We start from the raw sequence: 17,015 nt of genomic DNA, 5'->3' as shown, positions 1-17,015 counted from the left end.
CTATGAGGCTGCTGGCAAGCGCGGGAGTACGCCATCATCCATGGTTAACATCGCGGAGTATTTACTTTTCGAGGGAAGGAACCACACCTACCTTACCAGCTCTCCTTCGATCGAGTTGGTAACGACCTGCATCTTACGCCAGGATCTGCGGATGTATCCCGCTCGGTCGCTGGATAGTCCTGATGCAGGTGACGCAGAGGCTTGAGTATCTACATTAGCCGGTATACAGCCCAATCGGAGCACTTCACAGCCAGGGCGACCAAGCTTCCCCACACCTTCATTTTTCCAGGATTCTGGATTTCCCTCGGACCTTAGAGGCGACTGAACAATTCTGGCCCGTCTTTGGCTTGGACCCATGGTTCATTTAATCAAGAGATGCAAGCAGCCCTGCAAGACGAACCTAAGAGAAAAGCTTGCCACAGCGTGGTCGCATTTGCCTTTCTGATTTTCTCTTCGACGGATTTTTAAAGCCATCTTCTGGAGCTTTTGACAGCAATCGGGCCCATTTTCTGGATTTCAACACTGACTTACGTTGCTGTCAAGAGATTATCAGGTACGTGCATATATGTACTCATCTATCGCGAAGCACAGACTCACATGTATATTGTAGATCCCATATCCATAGGGCCTTAATGTACGAAGCGATTAATGTTACACAGCCTTTCCGGCTTACCGACATAATTCTCCGATATCAACATGTCTGAAAGGAGCACAAGAAGGGCCGGGACTCCGGACCCAATGTCATTCTTTTCCATATCTAATCTGTACACCATCATTGAGTCTGATGGGCACTCGCAAACGCGTTCACAAAGGATGAGTGTGAGTGCTACCCCACACTATTATGTCTGGGAGAGGAAGTATACTGAAGTCGCTTCTGCAGGATATCGACGAGGAGCGATCGTCAACGCGCAGCTCCTATCTGACGGCCTTACCAAGATGGGAGAACATCAAAAGCTCACATCGGTCCAGACTGCACGTCCCAGTCCCAATAATCCCGAAACGCGCACATGTGCGCAAGGACAGCCAGACGCCAATTCTTGAGAAGGATGCGTTGGCGAAAGAGACGGGAGGCCCTGGCTTTCATCGGTCAGATAGCCAGAGGTCAGGGGGCAGGTCTGGTGCTTCGACTCCCGCCAAAGAGGAGCAGCCTCGCCATTCTAGGATGATGATCTGGCTAGTACTCGTTCTTGTCATCGTACTCGCCTTGGCCATCATCCTGGGAGCAGTCTTAGGAACATTTGTGAATCCTGGTCACTCTGGTCCGCAGCCTTCGATCACAGAGATACCCGCGGGTACGACTCCTACCCCTACGAATCTCCCAAGTGGCACTGGTGATTCTCAGACACCTGCACCTACCCCACATATTGCGTCTGTCGCGGTGACTGGCTGGAGCGTGCCAGGATCCATGGGATACTTCTCCGTGTGGTTGTTCTGGCAAAATAGTCAAGGATATCTGTCTCGAGCAGCATTCAATTCGAGCACCGGAAACTGGACACGAGTCTCCAGCTTTGCCGAAGCGAAGAAGAGCACTCCGTTTGCTGCTAGCTCGCTCAATGCGGAATGGTATTCAGGTCAAGAGGTAGGTTGAAACCTATTCCGTTGGGATCAACTAGCTCACGATACGCCGCAGAATTACAGCTTTCCCGGCGGCATGCAATATCAAGCAGGAGTCATCTACCTTGATGGTAGGAGTAAGTGGCTTTCACATGTCATACAGATCTTCCCTAACCGCCTACAGACTATCTCACTGAGTGGATCTTCCCGGACAACGGTCCTGAAGTCGGCCAGCCCGGACCGCTAACGGGGCAGAAATACATGGCTCTCAATGAAACTAAGGTAGCCTCATATTGGCCGCGCATAGTTTATCAGGGAATGTCTGGTGAGATCCGTGAAGCACACTATGAGTGCCATCGGGAGAATGAATGCTGGCATGAGAGGGTCCTGAGCACCACTACTGCTATGAATAGCACTCAGCTGGTCGCGGCGCCAATGGGAAACAATCTCTCTTCGCTAGGGCTTTTCTATCAAGAAGAAGACGGCAAATATATCAATTACAAAGAAGACAGCGATGGATATTCGGAACTCTGGACGAATGGTAAGTTCTCCTGGCAAGAGTGGTCGCGTAAGAATCACGCTCATACAGACCAGGTGCCTTTCCACACGACATTCCGCCAGCATCGTCCGTTGCGGCCTTCTCGACGACGCGCTCTGAAGACCCCGGCGACTCGGGCCTAAAAACATATCTGCTCTGGCAAGACAGCAACGGCACGATCCAAGTAAGCTGGACGGACAACGGCGGGGGCTGGAAGGGACCAATCACGCATCCCGCCTTCGCCGGCGCCGAAACCAACACCGCATTGACATGTTTGACCGGCCTTACTTTCTCTAATTACCCCTTGCCGGCCGGCACCGAACTCGCTCGGTGCTATTTTCAGACCGGGCTGGCCCTGCGGGAAGTGAGCTTTGACGGGACGAGCTGGGATGTCGTCGGTGTCGTTCCTATTGACCTCTAAATTACGGAGTCCTCTCCTTTTCAGCTTCTTTCTTTCGGCGTTGCGGTGTACAATAAGATCATCATGGTCGATTATGAGCACGTGTACGATATTCTTAATATAGCAAGGCGGCAAACATTTTGCCGCGCCGTAGCACGATGAGTGGCTCTGCGCTACCCCGGATTACCAAAGCGAGAAGTGGAGCAGCGCAACGTCATGGTCGCACCGCGAAACGACTCCTGAACCAGCAATTGATTTTCCGGCGCCTTGGTGCCCGGTCCTCGTCTAGCGGCTCGGATGGTTGCGCCGTCATGTTTAAGCTTGAAAATTCTCCACCTGCTGACCGACTGTCGCAAACACACCGCTGGACCCTTTCCCCTCTCTTCACGTTTGAGTGCGCATCGGGCGCCGGCGACTGCACCGCGAGTGCGGTGTCCTCCAAAAGGGTGTCGAGGTCGCCGAAGACGTTGGGGAACACATTGCGCAGCGAGTAGGAATCATTTGAGGGCCATGAACCACAGCTTTTGGGCATTAACATCGGACGAAACCGACTTCCCGCTTCACGATGGCATTGCCTTCTTCGACTGTTAGTCTCATTGCGAATGCGACTTCTTCCGTTCTTGCTACACAATCTACACCCGCTCAAGGCTCGCTCGACTCGGCCGGCGCAGGCATCACAGGAGGGTACACCGGCAACTCTCTCAGTCTGAGAATCATCATCGCCTTCCTGATCGGCCTTGCGCTGTACAATGCAATCGAGCTCATTGTCCTAATCTTAGTCACGTTTCAAAAGTACCATGGGACCTACTTCTGGTCGTTGGTTGTCGCCGGGTTCGGCGTTATGCCATATAGTTTGGGGTTCTTAATCAAGTTCTTTCAGTTGCTGGATCCAGGGAAGAATGTGTGCTATGTGGCTGTTGTGTTGTTGACGGTCGGGTGGTGGATGATGGTCACGGGTAAGCTCCAGCTTCCACGCCTCTATCTACTTCCTGAAAGAGATACTCTGACGGAACACAATCAGGCCAATCCGTCGTCCTCTGGTCGCGTCTCCATCTCGTCACCAACTCACGTCGCGTCCTCCGCTACACACTCTACATGATCATCGTCGACGCCGTCATCCTGCACGTCCCCACCACTGTTCTGACCTTCGGATCCAACTCGAACTCCCTCTCCTACGACGCGCTCGGCCGCTTCGTTCACGGCTACAACATCATGGAGAAGATTCAAATGGTCGGCTTCTTCCTCCAAGAACTCATCATTAGCGTCATCTATATCAAGGAAACGCTGCGCTTGCTCAAGCTCTCGCAGAGCGTGCAGGATGATATTACAAGTGTGACTGATGGGGGTGCAGTCGGTGAAGGGCAGGTGAGGAAGACTATGTATCAGCTTATCGCGATAAACGCGATAATTATTGCTATGGATATCGCACTTTTGGCGGTCGAGTTTGCGAATCTGTATCTCATCGAGACGACGCTGAAGGGTGCGGTGTACTCCATCAAACTCAAGCTTGAGTTCGCAGTTCTGGGGAAGCTGGTGCAGATCGTGCATACGAAGTCGCATAACAGCAATGGGCATGGGAGCGATGAGCGTAGGGGAACGGCTACGGGGCTGAGCTTGGAGAAGAGCGACAGCGAGGGGAGTGGGCGAGTGCGGAGTGCAAGAGCGCAGGCTTGGCCGGATTTTGTGGATCCGAGGAGGGTTAGCTGCGACGTTACGCATGCGGAGGCGAGTATTGGAGGGGTGGATAGAGGGTGGGACGAGGACGGCGAGGGTGAGAAGAGGAAGAGGAGGTATAGGGCGCATCGGAGGAGTTGGATTGATGAGGAAATGGTAGGTTCTCGCTCCACGACCATTACTGATGATATGTACTGACGAGGTTGCAGGATAAGCACAATATTGGGTGAACTTTCGGACGAGGCTCGATCATTTTATCGAGGCTACTATGACTATCACGCTCAGTTGCGATACTGCCGGCCAAGTCAGCCCTACGACTGCAGTTTGAGCTGACAAGGGACGACTCTGCCACGGATTCGGCAGTCGACAGACGATGCAGCCTCGCCTTTTTGCGGGCTGTTGTAGGAACGGCGAAACCCTTACGTACTGGCTGCCAAAGGAGTTCAGCCTTCCTCATACCTTCCTCAATGCCGAACTTCCCGTATCCACATCCAAGAGGATGAACGGCGAATCTCCAATGCCCAATTACAGGCAGCGGCACAGCCTGTGGGACCCTGAAAGGATTATCGCCGGGACACGGGCGCGCTGTGGGATTGGCCGGACGGTGCGCTAAACAGGGCCAAGGACTATGAGGACGGTGAACGTAAGGATCGAGTCTAGGACTATTGATTGCGCTCGAAAAGGAGGCGACGATGTTGAAGGTATGTCGTACGCTGGTCGCAGTATGTCTGAGCTGTTTGTGGAGGAAGCTTAACTGGCAGGATAGGGGAAAACTGTCGATCGGAACTTAAAGGGATGAAGAAGCGGACGACAGTCGTGAGACTCTGTCTACGTTTGCCCGCGCAGTTCACTATCCCTTGCGTAACTACAGAGCAGATCGAGCTGTGTACCTTTCTAGCTTACACTTTTAGAGGTAAGGGCCGTGCCTGCCTCGACTCGCGCGCTTCCGAAAGAGTGGGGATATACCATCCTGAATATTAATCAAGAGATAACATCGCTTCTCTGCTCATGTTCTTGCTCTTCTCGTCTGGGAGACCGTGAGCGGACATGGGTGCACAGTAATGACCCTGGTCCGAGGCTTGTCCATCCGCAAAGTCGGAGGTTTCCACCCCAGTGCTCATCCAAGAACGGCGTCTGACTAGGCGTACGGATCTCATCATCCTGCCCCGCATGTCGCGAAGGAATGACCGTCTCCCGTCCCGCTCAGGAGTGCGGGGTTCCCTTATCCATCCCGCCTCTCCGGGTCCGTCTGAACGATTCGACTCTGCGCCACTCGACATGGTGTTCGGTTGCGCGTCTAAGAGCTCTAAATGGTATTTCAAGTCCCATTGTAAGTGGTGTCAGGAACGTTCCACTTGGCACTGATTCATGCCCCTTGGCACTGATTAATTAGCTGGCCTTGGGCTTTCTTGGAACGAGTCGTGCGCTGCGACCTCCCTCCTCGAGAACTATCGCTTGCGAGTTCTTTTCCGCCCCATAGTCTGCACCGGTGGTCTCATTCCCCGATGCGCAAGGCCCGTTATGGACGTTCAAGCCCGCTACTGCAACGCCATCCTGATTCGTCTCGCAGGATCCAGGCCCATGGTGCTTGGGGCAACCAATGAAGTGGACGCCGACAAAAATACGGTTGTAGAACAAGACTGTGCGCGCGGTGGGCCCTAGGCGGATCCATCGTGCGGGGTGAGAAACCATGGCGTACTCTGGGGAACGTCTACCGATGCGCTGGAAGCAACGTTCTTTCTATCAATCCCTCTGAGTCGCCTGCAAGCATCTCTAGCTGCAAAGTGCTCGTTGTGGCAGCCGGGTGGGGTTCCACAGTATATATTTGTCGATCATCCCCAGAACCTGGATCTGCCCTCCACCAGTCCAGCACTCTTCTCTCCCTACTACTGCAGTCATGGCCCGAGACGAGAAAGATATCCAAACGGAATCTCGCGACCTCCACATTGAGAATGCGTCGAACCCTCCATCTCATGATGAGGTCGCTGAAGAGGCGAAGGGCGGCGACCTCAGCGAGATGCCAGCGGGTTACTACAGGAACTGGCGCTTCATTGGATCCGTCGTGGCAGTTGCATTCATGGCTCAAGGCCTGTATCTAGGTATGTGAGCTCGAGAGAAACCTCGGAAACGTGTCTGACATTATTGGATTAGGGTATATCTTACCGGCAAATACCATCACAATCATCAATGCGGATCTTGGACCAGACCCCAACTACGCCCTTATTCCTATCGTTAAGACACTGTGCGGTGGCGTTGGTCTCATCATGGTTGGGAGACTCAGCGATATCTTCGGGTAAGCCGAGTTCGCCGTGAGCAATCTGGACAAACCCACGTGCTAACCTTGCATGCAGGCGACGGTGGTTTATGATCAGCGGCGGAGTCCTTGGTATCATTGGTTCTATCATATGCGCCACAGCGAAGAACATCGACACAATCCTTGGAGGTACCGTCTTCATCGGCCTCGCTGGTGCGGTTCAAGTCTCCTTCAGGTCAGTGGGCTAGCGATATATGGGGCTTTAGAAGCTGACCAATAGTAGCTTCATACTCATGGAACTCGTCGCGAATAAGCATCGAGCCGTCCTTACGGGCTTCCTGTTCCTGACGACTTGCCCTCTTGCTGCCTTCGGTCCGCTCATCGCTCGATGCATTGCCGCCTACACGACTATTGGATGGCGGTTGAACTACCACCTCAACCTGATCACCAATGCCATCGCGGTCATTCTCTTTGTTATCTGCTACTATCCACCCAGCCATGGGCAACTGCACGAAGGCCGGAGCATCCGACAAGACTTGAGAGACCTCGACTGGGGCGGCATTGTGCTGTACTCTGGAGGTCTCACATCCTTCATTCTGGCTCTCTCGTGGGGCGGCGGCCTGTATCCTTGGGCATCGTATCACGTATTGGTCCCACTTATCCTTGGCTTCTTCGTCCTAGTGGCGTTCGCCTTCTACGGTAGGTCGTTCTGTCATTGTTGGAAGGAGCTCGATACTGACTCGTGACAGAGGTCTATATGCCTCTCAAGTATCCACTGATCCCGATGGCTCTCTTCTTGAACGGTCCCTTCATGGCCCTTTGTGGCGTGGCTTCGGTCGCAAGCGTACGTAGCCCATCTTCCAGGTGCAGATCAAGCCGCTAACGCAAATCTAGATGTTCTACTACAGCTTGACAGTCATCTGGCCCCAGATGATCACGGCGCTTTACGACAAGGACACCATCATGATCGGGTTGATGTCTGGTACCCTTGGTGGCTGTAGGTATTCCTGCGGATACTCCTCGCGACAATGGTCGGATGCTGACCTTGGTAGCGATCGCGTTCGGTCAAGTCTTTGGTGGAGGATCGATTAAACTCGGATGGGGTCACTGGCAACTGCGAGCCTCAGCCGTCGCCATGTGCGCCTTCATCGGAGCCATGGCCGCTACTGATGCTTCAACACGGACATTGGCCGTCGTCATGTGTGCCCTCGGGGCGTTCGCGGTTGGCATCGTGGAGGTTGTCGGGATCGTTGCCGTCCCTTTCACCGTAGCACCAGAAGACCTGGGTCTTGCGAGTGGCCTGCTCGGATCGATGCGTTCTACGCTTGGATCAGTTGCGACAGCTATCTTCTCCAGTGTTCTTACAACACAGAAGGGCAAGGAGATACCGCCCAGACTGATGGCGCTCGCTGAGCAAGATGGTCTCCCCCAGACTTCCATTACGGCACTAGTCAAGGCAGGGCTCCAGGGAGCTACGGCAACACTGGCCAAGATCCCCGGCATCTCTGCGGACAGACTTGCGGCGTACGTTGTCGCTATCCGAGATGGCAACGTCAACTCGTACCATATGGTGTTCTACTCCAGTCTCGCATTTGGAGGTATCGCCGTCATCTGCGCCTTCTGCTGCCAGGAGTTCAACAGCCACTTCACGAACAGGGTGGACCGCAGGCTCCAGCACACGGGCAAGAAGCAGGAGACGTCAAAGGAGGTTTGAAAGGGGGGCGGGCAGACAAAGTGTTGCGGCATCAGTACATAGGTCTCCTGATTGGATGAAGCGGAGCGAGATATCTTCTGACCCGTATTCCTTTTTTCGTCATCCCCGTTCGCGCTTAATGATGGGCGATGATGGTCGCCACAGCGTAGGGCGTCTGCTATGGCGGCCTAACTGCACGCTGACGAGAGGCATGTCCAGCGCGATTCGCGAATCACGAAGCGGCTTGAGCCCCGCACGTTCGCGGCTTGGGAGGGCGCCACAGCTGCACCGCAAGCGATCCCTCACACGTCATGAGCACATGAACAGCAATATAGGCGTTTCTAGGCGCCCGCCATAGTCCTCCCCTTGCTGTCCTCCCTCTCGAGAACATGCCTTGGTGAATACTGCTCCAACGAGAATCTTCTCGCTGGCTGTCTTATCCGTCGTGGAGGAGACGGTGTGCACTCCCATCGCGCTACCCCGCAATGGCATCGGCCAATGAGGAAGGCGCGTCCCCCGCCACTGCCTCAGGCACTCTGCCAGGCCCCAGCAAGGCCCAGATGCTGGCCAACGTGCTCTCCCTCGCACAGCAGTTCAGCACCTGTGTCGAAGCCTTCAACCTCATCCACCCGCACAAGGACTCAGACCGCGCGCAGAAGGTCGCCCTGGCCAAGCTCGGCATCCAGCAAGGCCGCCTCCTCATCTTCGGCGATGCGGTAGGCATCTCATCACCGCCCGCGACCATCGCGCGCCACATGATTCCTAGCCATCCTGGTGCCACGAATCCAGATCCACACCTGCCTGTCAATTTCGGCATCAGGGACCCGCACCTCGATGACGATGCTGTCAACCAGAAGGTGCGCGCAGCGTTGGAAGAGATCGCCGGTCGTCCGTCTCATCTCTCGCGGGAGGAATTAATGGAAAAGTACGGCCTCAAGACGCCGAAGCACTTCGCGAAAATCGAATATCCCGCGCTAGACACAAACCGCCTCGAGGCCTTCCGCGAGAAGTACGCACTCTTGCAGGACCTGGCACGCCAGACCGGCGTAAGGACAGCCGTGCGAGCTCGAGCGAGCATGACCATGTCGCACTGGACCGTCCGCGACGTGCTCAAATTCGACGCCTTTGTCAAAACCGTCAAGACCGAAGTCGACGGCCTGATCGCTCTGCTCGACGTCAAAGAGCAGATAGATCGCGGCATGCGGACGGATATCAAGGCCATGGCCTGGCATCCTGATCTCTCCGGCCCGGTGGTACGCCAGGATTGGGAGAAGTTGAGACTAATCAGGGAGGCCGTTATGGAGGATTATCCCGAGTATGTCGAGGTTACGGACCGGGCGCTCAAGTATATCAGTGAGGAGTTGAGGGATGCGAAGATTGCGGGCTTGAGGGCGGCATACGTGCCGCCGATGGGGAGACGGAAGAGCGAGGAGAAGCCGAAGCCGAAAGCTACGGAGCAGCCTGTGAAGAGCCCGCGGCCCAGCTTGTTTTCGAACTTGCGGTTCCCCTCGTGGGGCAAGAGCCAGAAGTCGAGGTCCAAGAGTATCGCGTCGCCTTCGTCGGTGGACGATCAGGATCCGCAGCGCTCGCTGTCTGAAGACATCTCGAAGACGGCTACTGAAGAAAACGGGCTTGAACCGATCCGGTCAAAATCGCTATCTGCGATTCCAGATGCGCCTGCGCCGTTTAACCTGGATTCGAGGCTGCAGACCGTGCCTACGCACGATGAGAGCAAGGACGGCGCGACCGTGCAGGTAGATCCGACCCTGGCCAGTGTACCCATGCATGACGAAAGTAAAGATGGCGGCAATGCCCAGGTAGACCAGTTGACGCATGCGGATACGGCGAATAGTCTGATTGATCGACATGATATGTACAAGGATGTGGGGAGGATTGAGACGAAAGATATTAGGGGCAGGACGCATGAGGTAGAGGGGAGATGAATGAAGAAGGGTCGTGTAAGAGAGGTTGCAGGAAGAGGAGGATTGCGAGGGGAGAGAATCAGTATTGCCTTCCGCTTTGCGTGGTTTTGCATAAGCAGCGTCAGATACCTTTTTGGTGTGGTGGAGTGCTACCCCATTTGGTCACATGTTTTTGAAGGAAGCGGATAATGTTTCAAGATGGACCTATACAGCGCCGCACAGCATGCATCCGCGATCTCACGTCTCTTTTCCTGTGTCGAACGATGTGTGACAATCAGCATCAACCACCGTCCACCTAGCAGAGATGGATTTCGTAGAGCGGATATACGTTCTAAAAGAGTAAGAGGTGAGGTTTAGGGGGTTTGCGCTGCGTGAAGGGCCTTCACATGACAGGACGTAGGCCGTTTTGAAAGGGCAGTCTCCCGTTCCACGTCCCCCTTAATTCTACGAGTACCACGTTATCACTCCTAAGTATCGATAATCACCCTGCAGGCCGCAGCGTCGAATGCATGCACCGTCTACCGTCCCGTCCCATATCTATTCGCCAGATCACAAAGCGGCGCCCCAACATAGCTATTGACAGCGTGGAAATACTTCAGCACTTAGAGCGCTCAAGAAAGTTCAAACCCACAATACCCATCCGCAGCAACCTCGTTAAGCGTCTTATAATACGCAGGCACGCCGCCCAGATAGATCAACGGCTCCCGCGGCTTCCCCGGAATATTATCGCCCATCCACCACGACCGCACCTTCGGGAGCAGCGTCGCATTAGCAAGGCTCCAGATTTTCTCCTTCCACTCATCCTCACTTTCTCCCTTGGCCTGGAGTCTCGTTAAGCTATTTTCTCGCATGAACTCGAGCAGGTTCACGACCCAATCGCCCTGCAGCTCCGCGCACGTCGGCCCGTTGCAGAATGCAGTCGGGGCTTGGGGCCCGTATGTGAAGAGCATGTTCGGGAAGCCGGAGACGCACATGCCGAGATAGGTTTTCACGCCGTCTTTCCAGTGCTCCTTCAGTGTTGTACCGCCGTTGGCGCCTGTGATGTCGATCTGCGAGAGCCCGCCGGTGACGGAGTCGTATCCCGTAGCGCAGACGACGACGTCGAAATCCATCTCCTCCGCCGCAGTTCGAATTCCCCTCTCCGTGATCTCTTCGATAGGCGTGGCCTTCAGATCGACGAGCTTCACGTGCGGCTCGTTGAACAGGTCGAAGTAGTCGCTCTCGAGCGCGATGCGCTTGCAGCCAAAGGCGTACGGCTGCGCCATCGGCGCGAGTACGTCTGCAGTCTTTGGATCCTTGATCCTGGCGCGCGTCTTGTCGCGCCAGAAAGTGTAGGCTTCGCGGTTGGCGTCCTCGTTGGAGAACAGGTCGCGGTACGGCGCGAGCAGGAAGTCGGGCCCCCAGAGCTGCTCGTAGGTTGCGAGACGAATCTCGGGTGGGTCGTCGAAGGTCGCGCGGGGGAGGGCGTTGTGGTTCAGGCCGCCGAAGGAGTCGAGCCGCGCGGCGAGGGCGTGCCTGGTCGCGGCTGAGGAGGGCCGCTTGCTGGGGGATTCGTAGTCGACGTTTGGGAGGGGGAGCGCGGTGTTGGGCGTCCGCTGGAAGATGGTGAGGTGGCTGGCTGTCTTGCTGAGGGCCTGGGCGAGCTGCACGCCGGTGGCCGCTGTGCCGATGATGGCGATGTTCTTGCCGCTGAGGTCGGGCTGCGTCTGCCGCCAGTCTGACGGGTGTAGCAGGGCGCCTTTGAAGCTATCGATGCCCTTCCAGTCCGGGATATAGCGCTTCGCCGAGTGACCCAAGCACGGTAGGAAGTACCTAGTCTTATACCTCCTACCATCTCTCGTGCTCACAGTCCACTTCCCCTCTTCCTCGTCCCAAGCAGCCGCCTGTACAAAAGCATTAAACTCCGTGTCCCTCCTTAAGTCCCATTTCTCCGCCACATAGTCGAAGTACGCGCGAATCTCCGCCCCATTCGGGAAGCGCTGTCTCCACGTCCAATCCTGCCACAAATCCGGATCCGAGAACTGATAGAGCGGCGTTTCAGTGTCGACGCGCAGGCCAGGGTATTGGTGCGAATGCCACACTCCTCCGTAATTCGAGCCCGCGTCGACGAGGAGGACTTTGTAGCCCAGGCTGCGCAGCTTGTGGAGCTGGTAGATGCCGCTGAAGCCGCCGCCGACGATGAGGGCGTCGATTGAGCGGATCCGACTGCCGTTGGCGGCGTTGGGGTTGCGGACTTGGTTCTTGTGCATTTGGACGTGTTCGGCGCGCTCCATAGTTTCTATCCTCAGGAATCATGCAGTTATCCAGGGGTATGTTAAGGCGGAATATGCTGCGGTAACAGCAGTCTATTCAGAGTCCATGGCGATGTGATATACGAGCAGGATACCCAGCAGACAGATGCACACTGCGGGAATAATAAAGCGATCGCCCACCTCTGAGTTGCCAAATAAGACCCGTTAATAGTCTCGCCATCATCGCAGCCACCACTGGACTCAGTCTTCAGTATTACGCTGAGTGTCGCCATCTTGCGAGCTTTTATTGCGAGCTTTGGCAAGGGTGGGTTCTCTCCGCGCTCGGTTGTTCACAGTCCTGATTCGCTGGTACACGAACAACTTCTGCTGCTTACTTACAGCCCTGCGAGTGGGCGCCTGAGGGGTGTGGTGTCCAATCAGGCCGGGAAGGCAAAGCGTGGGGTGCGAATTAGCGGTGGAGGCGAGAGTTAGCACTGCAGAGTATAGTACATGTCGCTTTAGTTAGAAGTCATTGACAGAAACATACCTAGGGAATCCCGCAATGCTACCGACCCTTGTACGTGCAAATGGCGTTTTTATTCTCATAGCCATTATCACCCTCAGGAAGGAAATCGGTTGATATCCTCGCCGCACTCTGTTCAAGCATCAAGGTACGTTCAAGGTTCACTCAATCACAAACTGCAAGAATACGTGAAATACCATTCATGCAAATACAAGTAACACTCTTATTATACTTACTATAGTGTAGTCCTCGGAGGACCACACTCATATCCTCAAGGGGCTGGGGAAAGAACAAGAGCCCGAGTTCCTTCAACCCCCCTTAACCTACCATTCCCTTTTAACACCGCGCGCTAGCACTATCTACCCGGCCCGTTTCCATGCATCTACGCCCTATTCGTACTCACACGACCCGCCAGCTCATTCGCATCTGCCCGCATCTCCCTGCGCTGGTTGCAGATTTGCTCCCTACACAGCGGACAGCGAATCGAGTTCGGAGCTCCCGTGTTTATCCACTCGTCTAGGCAGTCTAGATGGAATATATGAGCGCATGAACGCGGGCGCACGAAGCCCTGTGTTACGGTGGGGGTTTCGAGGCAGATGCCGCACTCAGCATCCTCTGCAGGGACGGAGACGGGAAGGGTGTAATTGCGTGTGGGAATGCGAGAGCCAACAGGTACGCGTGGAACGTCGAGGAACGGCATCAACGGTGGTAGCTCAAGTGGCGATAGTTCAGTCGGGAACGAAAAAGCATCGCGGCGCTGTAGTGGCTGTGGGATGTAAGCTGCGTCTGGACCGAGCGTGTCTTGACGCAGAAGGCGGAACGGTACACGTTGCCCCTGCTCATCCAACACATAGTTCCCATGCATATCAACCTCCCACTGCTCCCCCTCGTGTACCTCTTGCTGAGCGTCATAGTGAGTCAGCAGCTCTCGAACAGCGCCCCTCATGGCATCCCTACGCTCCCTGCGCGACCGCGCCTGACTCAAATCCTCCTCCGCCCACAGCAAATCCAGCGCGGTGATATACTCCCCCGCCCAGTAATCCCGCCACACCATCGAGCGCCGGGCTATATCGACAACAGCCTGGCTGATAGGGAACTCTAAGAGAGCGTCCAACTCTTGTCGGAAGCGCGCCATGTGGTCGCGATACAATGTGCTGTAGCGGGCGTGGAGGGCTATTTCGACACGGCTGGCGTCGGGGGAGATGACGGATCGGATAGTGCGGTTAAAGGCGGACAGCGCGGTGTCTGAAAAGAAGAAATCGCCCGTGCGAGGAGTATGTGGGGCGCGAGTGCGACGTGAGGGTTGAGGAGTGTCATATTCTAGGAGAGCGAGCTCGCGGTATTCTTCCATATATGGCCTATCTATCCGGTTTAAGTCATGAGGAGGTTCCCGAATCGGAGTTGGAGGCGTGCGTGCGCGGGGAGGAGGGTTATATGGCTGGGGCACATGTATGGAGAGTGCGGACATGAGTTCACCAATATCGAGACTAGAGTTTCGATTGGCGTTGGTGTTGCTGGAAGCCGTGTTGTTGTTGTTCGAGCTTGTGTTGTCCGACATTATGGATACGGCGTAGGATGCGATAGGAACGGGGGATTGGGAATACGGAGTTCCACTGGAATGGCTCGAAATGCTGTTGTAGCACAGGAGGACATGACAGTGTTGGTACACAATGGGCTGTGAAGATGGGGACCAGAGTATTGTAGCTGAACGATATGGAGGAACTGATTGCGGATAGACAATGGATGCATTGTAAGGAAAGTACGCTGCTACGGGGAAGGGCCACTCAAGGCGATGTGCAATGCGTGCTGGAGAGTGGTGGTACAAGGGAGTGTTATATTTGAACTGACTATACCGGAAAGCTTAGGATGACGATCTCCTAGAAGTGAATCTCATTGTCCGTGTGACCGCATATTCGGATCCCTGACGATGAACTCCGCACGAATTGATAAAATTGCGTATGATCAGTGGACAATGTGATGATGGCGGCGATGAAATTGTTGATTTTGGAACAATGGGGCAATCCTTCCTCTACGCTAGGCTCGACAATTTCAGACCATAGAGTTGGCCGGTCCAGCCAGCACCTTCGCCTCCGATCTGGTGCAGAGGCGCCTCGAATGCCATAGGTCCCCACTCGAATCGCTCGCCATTGACGCCGATTTGGGTGAGAAATTCCTCTTCCCTGCCATCATTGACCTTGGCGAAGGTATGATTTCCGCGGCCGATAATATCTAGATGTAGTCTGCGATCTAGAGGCAGTGATGAGTTCAGTCGATAGTAGTTTCCTCCAGCAAAGAATGTGGTGTTTGGCGTCAGCATCAGTGCTGAGTCACCACCTGCTATGAGCGTCGCATTAGTCGGGGCTTCAAGAGAGGAAATTTGAAAGGAGAGCGTGAGCGTGTAGTTTCTCCCCTTTGAGGACAGAGGCGTCGTGACTGAGCAGGAGCCGATGGCGATTGAGCCACTGCCGGTTGTCGAACAGTCGGTGTACCCATCGTATACATTGCCTGAACTGTCTGAAATGCTTCGCTGGGAGGCGGTATCGCGGCCGAACGTGTACTCCAGAATAGTCGAGGTCTTGGAGGGAATCCTTCGCTCCAGGTCTTGCCCGGGTATGAAGGGAAGGAGCGTCTGCAGGACGTTGGGGAATTCCGATTGCGTAAGATTGCCGCCCCATTGCTTGTCGGCAAGAGCTGGGATGCCTTCCCGCCAGGCATAGTAGGCCTCAGAATAGACACTGGAGTTTGGACCGTAATCATTCCACAGGGCGGCTATTTCTCCGAGTACAAGAGACTCGTCGCGCAATGGGTTATTAGAGCTGTTTTTTGTGTCGAACACGTACGGGTACCAAAGACTGCCACCCGTGTTTGGATTGCCGATAAAAGTCGCCGAGACATTCACCTTCTGAGGGTAGCTCCCTGACCACTTATTTACTACGTAGAATGTATCGTCGGAGTTCAGAACCGTGTAATTGTTCAGGATATAATCATACAGCGGATTGTCCTCGAAGAATTCCCAGTGCTGGACCGAAACGTTTGGGTAGATGTTGATGTAGTCAGGTTGCGTGTAGTTGGGTGGAAAAGTGCCCCAAATCCTCACTGACTTATTGGATGCAGTGTGGATGTGGTCAGCCATAGCGTTCACAAATGCGTTATAGTCGTTGGCTCCTGCCGTGTATTCATCTGCGCCGATGTGAACGGTCTTTGAATGGAACCAGGGAAGGAAGACACTCCAGACGGACTTCATCGTTGGGATCGTATCCGGGTTCGAGATGTTCAACAAGCTGAGGTCATCTTCAAAGCCCAACTCTGGCTTCCACTGCACTAAGACGAGGGCGTGACCTGGGGCTTCGATCTCTGGGACCACGGTCACTCCTCGCGCAGCGCATGCGGACTGGATGTGGTCGAACTGCTTCCTTGTGTACGATTCGTTCTTATGCTTGTTCAGCCCAGCCACTTCTTCGGCATCAGACCACAGTCGAAACCGGGCGTAGAGTTCTAGTGACCGTTCCCGGTTGTAGATGTCTACGTTGTTGTACAGATTGTCGCTTAGGTGCAGGTGAAAGGTGTTCTGCTTGAAAAAAGACATGTACGCGCACATTTCAACTAGAAAGCCGGGCGGGTAGTAGTGTCGAGCGGCATCTAGCATCATCCCTCGCGTTCCCCATCCTGGGGTGTCGGTAACGGTGCCACGGGGAATGGAGCCGTTGTTAAGAATGGCTTGCTGAAGGATTGTACGAGTACCCCACCAGACCCCCAGGGAACTCGACCCGGCAATCGTGATGTTGGACGAAGCCACGGAGATGGTATAGCCTTCCGAAGATTCGCGACCAGCAGCATCGAGGTAATCAGTGGGATCTCCGAGCGTGAGAAAGATGGATCCTGGGCGACTTTCTCCCGCGTCTTCTAGAGCTAGTTCCACGCCTAGCGTCTTCATGTCCTGGACAAAGGTCTCGGAGAAGTCCGTCAGCGAGGGGGGAATAAGAGTGTCGCCACGGTTATCGACCGAGTCCGCATAGTTGGCATCGACGATTACGGTTTGAATGTCGCTCAACCGCAACTGGCCACCTCCAGACGAAAAAGGCAGCGTCGGGATTCCCAATGATCGGCCTGCTCATGTCAGCGATCGGGAGGTCCCTAAGACGGAATGGGAGTGCGAAGCATACCATGAACCGCAGTCAGGAGAAGACTGACGCTCAGCTGGAGGACGGACAACATGGTGCGAAGTA

At 54.8% G+C, this 17,015-nt stretch overlaps 7 protein-coding genes across 7 annotated transcripts; 4 read left to right on the top strand and 3 right to left on the bottom strand.

The window, feature by feature from the left end:
• Positions 1-696: 696 nt before the first annotated feature.
• On the top strand, positions 697-2,513 carry BU26DRAFT_500821 (uncharacterized protein; the record flags this gene model as incomplete). The annotated part of the gene is made up of 5 exons (XM_033826527.1): positions 697-819; positions 881-1,579; positions 1,631-1,691; positions 1,739-2,095; positions 2,149-2,513. 5 exons carry the CDS (start codon positions 697-699, stop codon positions 2,511-2,513), a joined length of 1,605 nt encoding a protein of 534 aa, XP_033690221.1.
• Positions 2,514-3,057: 544 nt separating this feature from the next.
• Positions 3,058-4,396, top strand: BU26DRAFT_559829 (uncharacterized protein; the record flags this gene model as incomplete). Its single annotated transcript, XM_033832750.1, has 3 exons — positions 3,058-3,448; positions 3,514-4,322; positions 4,376-4,396. The coding sequence occupies 3 exons, from the start codon at positions 3,058-3,060 to the stop codon at positions 4,394-4,396; spliced, it is 1,221 nt and encodes a 406-aa protein (XP_033690220.1).
• Positions 4,397-6,183: 1,787 nt separating this feature from the next.
• BU26DRAFT_537669 (siderophore iron transporter) lies at positions 6,184-8,163 on the top strand (the record flags this gene model as incomplete). Its single annotated transcript, XM_033831424.1, has 7 exons — positions 6,184-6,265; positions 6,318-6,459; positions 6,518-6,655; positions 6,704-7,119; positions 7,170-7,264; positions 7,315-7,417; positions 7,473-8,163. The coding sequence occupies 7 exons, from the start codon at positions 6,184-6,186 to the stop codon at positions 8,132-8,134; spliced, it is 1,638 nt and encodes a 545-aa protein (XP_033690219.1). The 3' UTR covers positions 8,135-8,163.
• Positions 8,164-8,470: 307 nt separating this feature from the next.
• BU26DRAFT_514963 (uncharacterized protein) lies at positions 8,471-10,433 on the top strand. Its single transcript, XM_033827948.1, has one exon. It carries the CDS (start codon positions 8,599-8,601, stop codon positions 10,054-10,056), a length of 1,458 nt encoding a protein of 485 aa, XP_033690218.1. The 5' UTR covers positions 8,471-8,598; the 3' UTR covers positions 10,057-10,433.
• Positions 10,434-10,646: 213 nt separating this feature from the next.
• On the bottom strand, positions 10,647-12,284 carry BU26DRAFT_475928 (cyclopentanone 1,2-monooxygenase; the record flags this gene model as incomplete). Its single annotated transcript, XM_033825555.1, has 1 exon — positions 10,647-12,284. The coding sequence occupies one exon, from the start codon at positions 12,282-12,284 to the stop codon at positions 10,647-10,649; it is 1,638 nt and encodes a 545-aa protein (XP_033690217.1).
• A 783-nt stretch (positions 12,285-13,067) lies between these two features.
• Positions 13,068-14,582, bottom strand: BU26DRAFT_152247 (uncharacterized protein). Its single transcript, XM_033820007.1, has one exon. The coding sequence runs from the start codon at positions 14,345-14,347 to the stop codon at positions 13,172-13,174; it is 1,176 nt and encodes a 391-aa protein (XP_033690216.1). The 5' UTR covers positions 14,348-14,582; the 3' UTR covers positions 13,068-13,171.
• A 236-nt stretch (positions 14,583-14,818) lies between these two features.
• Positions 14,819-17,004, bottom strand: BU26DRAFT_559824 (glycoside hydrolase family 20 protein; the record flags this gene model as incomplete). Its single annotated transcript, XM_033832749.1, has 2 exons — positions 14,819-16,896; positions 16,953-17,004. The coding sequence occupies 2 exons, from the start codon at positions 17,002-17,004 to the stop codon at positions 14,819-14,821; spliced, it is 2,130 nt and encodes a 709-aa protein (XP_033690215.1).
• Positions 17,005-17,015: the final 11 nt, after the last annotated feature.

The sequence above is a fragment of the Trematosphaeria pertusa genome (assembly GCF_010094035.1).
Source record: "Trematosphaeria pertusa strain CBS 122368 unplaced genomic scaffold BU26scaffold_2, whole genome shotgun sequence".
Taxonomy (NCBI): Eukaryota; Fungi; Ascomycota; class Dothideomycetes; order Pleosporales; family Trematosphaeriaceae; genus Trematosphaeria; species Trematosphaeria pertusa.
The sequence above is the reverse complement of the archived record's forward strand: the minus strand, read 5'-3'. Positions and strand labels throughout refer to the sequence as shown.

Bases quoted from the DNA above. Each gene is read 5' to 3' on its own strand.
- BU26DRAFT_514963 (XM_033827948.1), top strand. From the start codon at position 8,599: ATGGCATCGGCCAATGAGGAAGGCGCGTCCCCCGCCACTGCCTCAGGC.
- BU26DRAFT_152247 (XM_033820007.1), bottom strand. From the start codon at position 14,347: ATGTCGGACAACACAAGCTCGAACAACAACAACACGGCTTCCAGCAAC.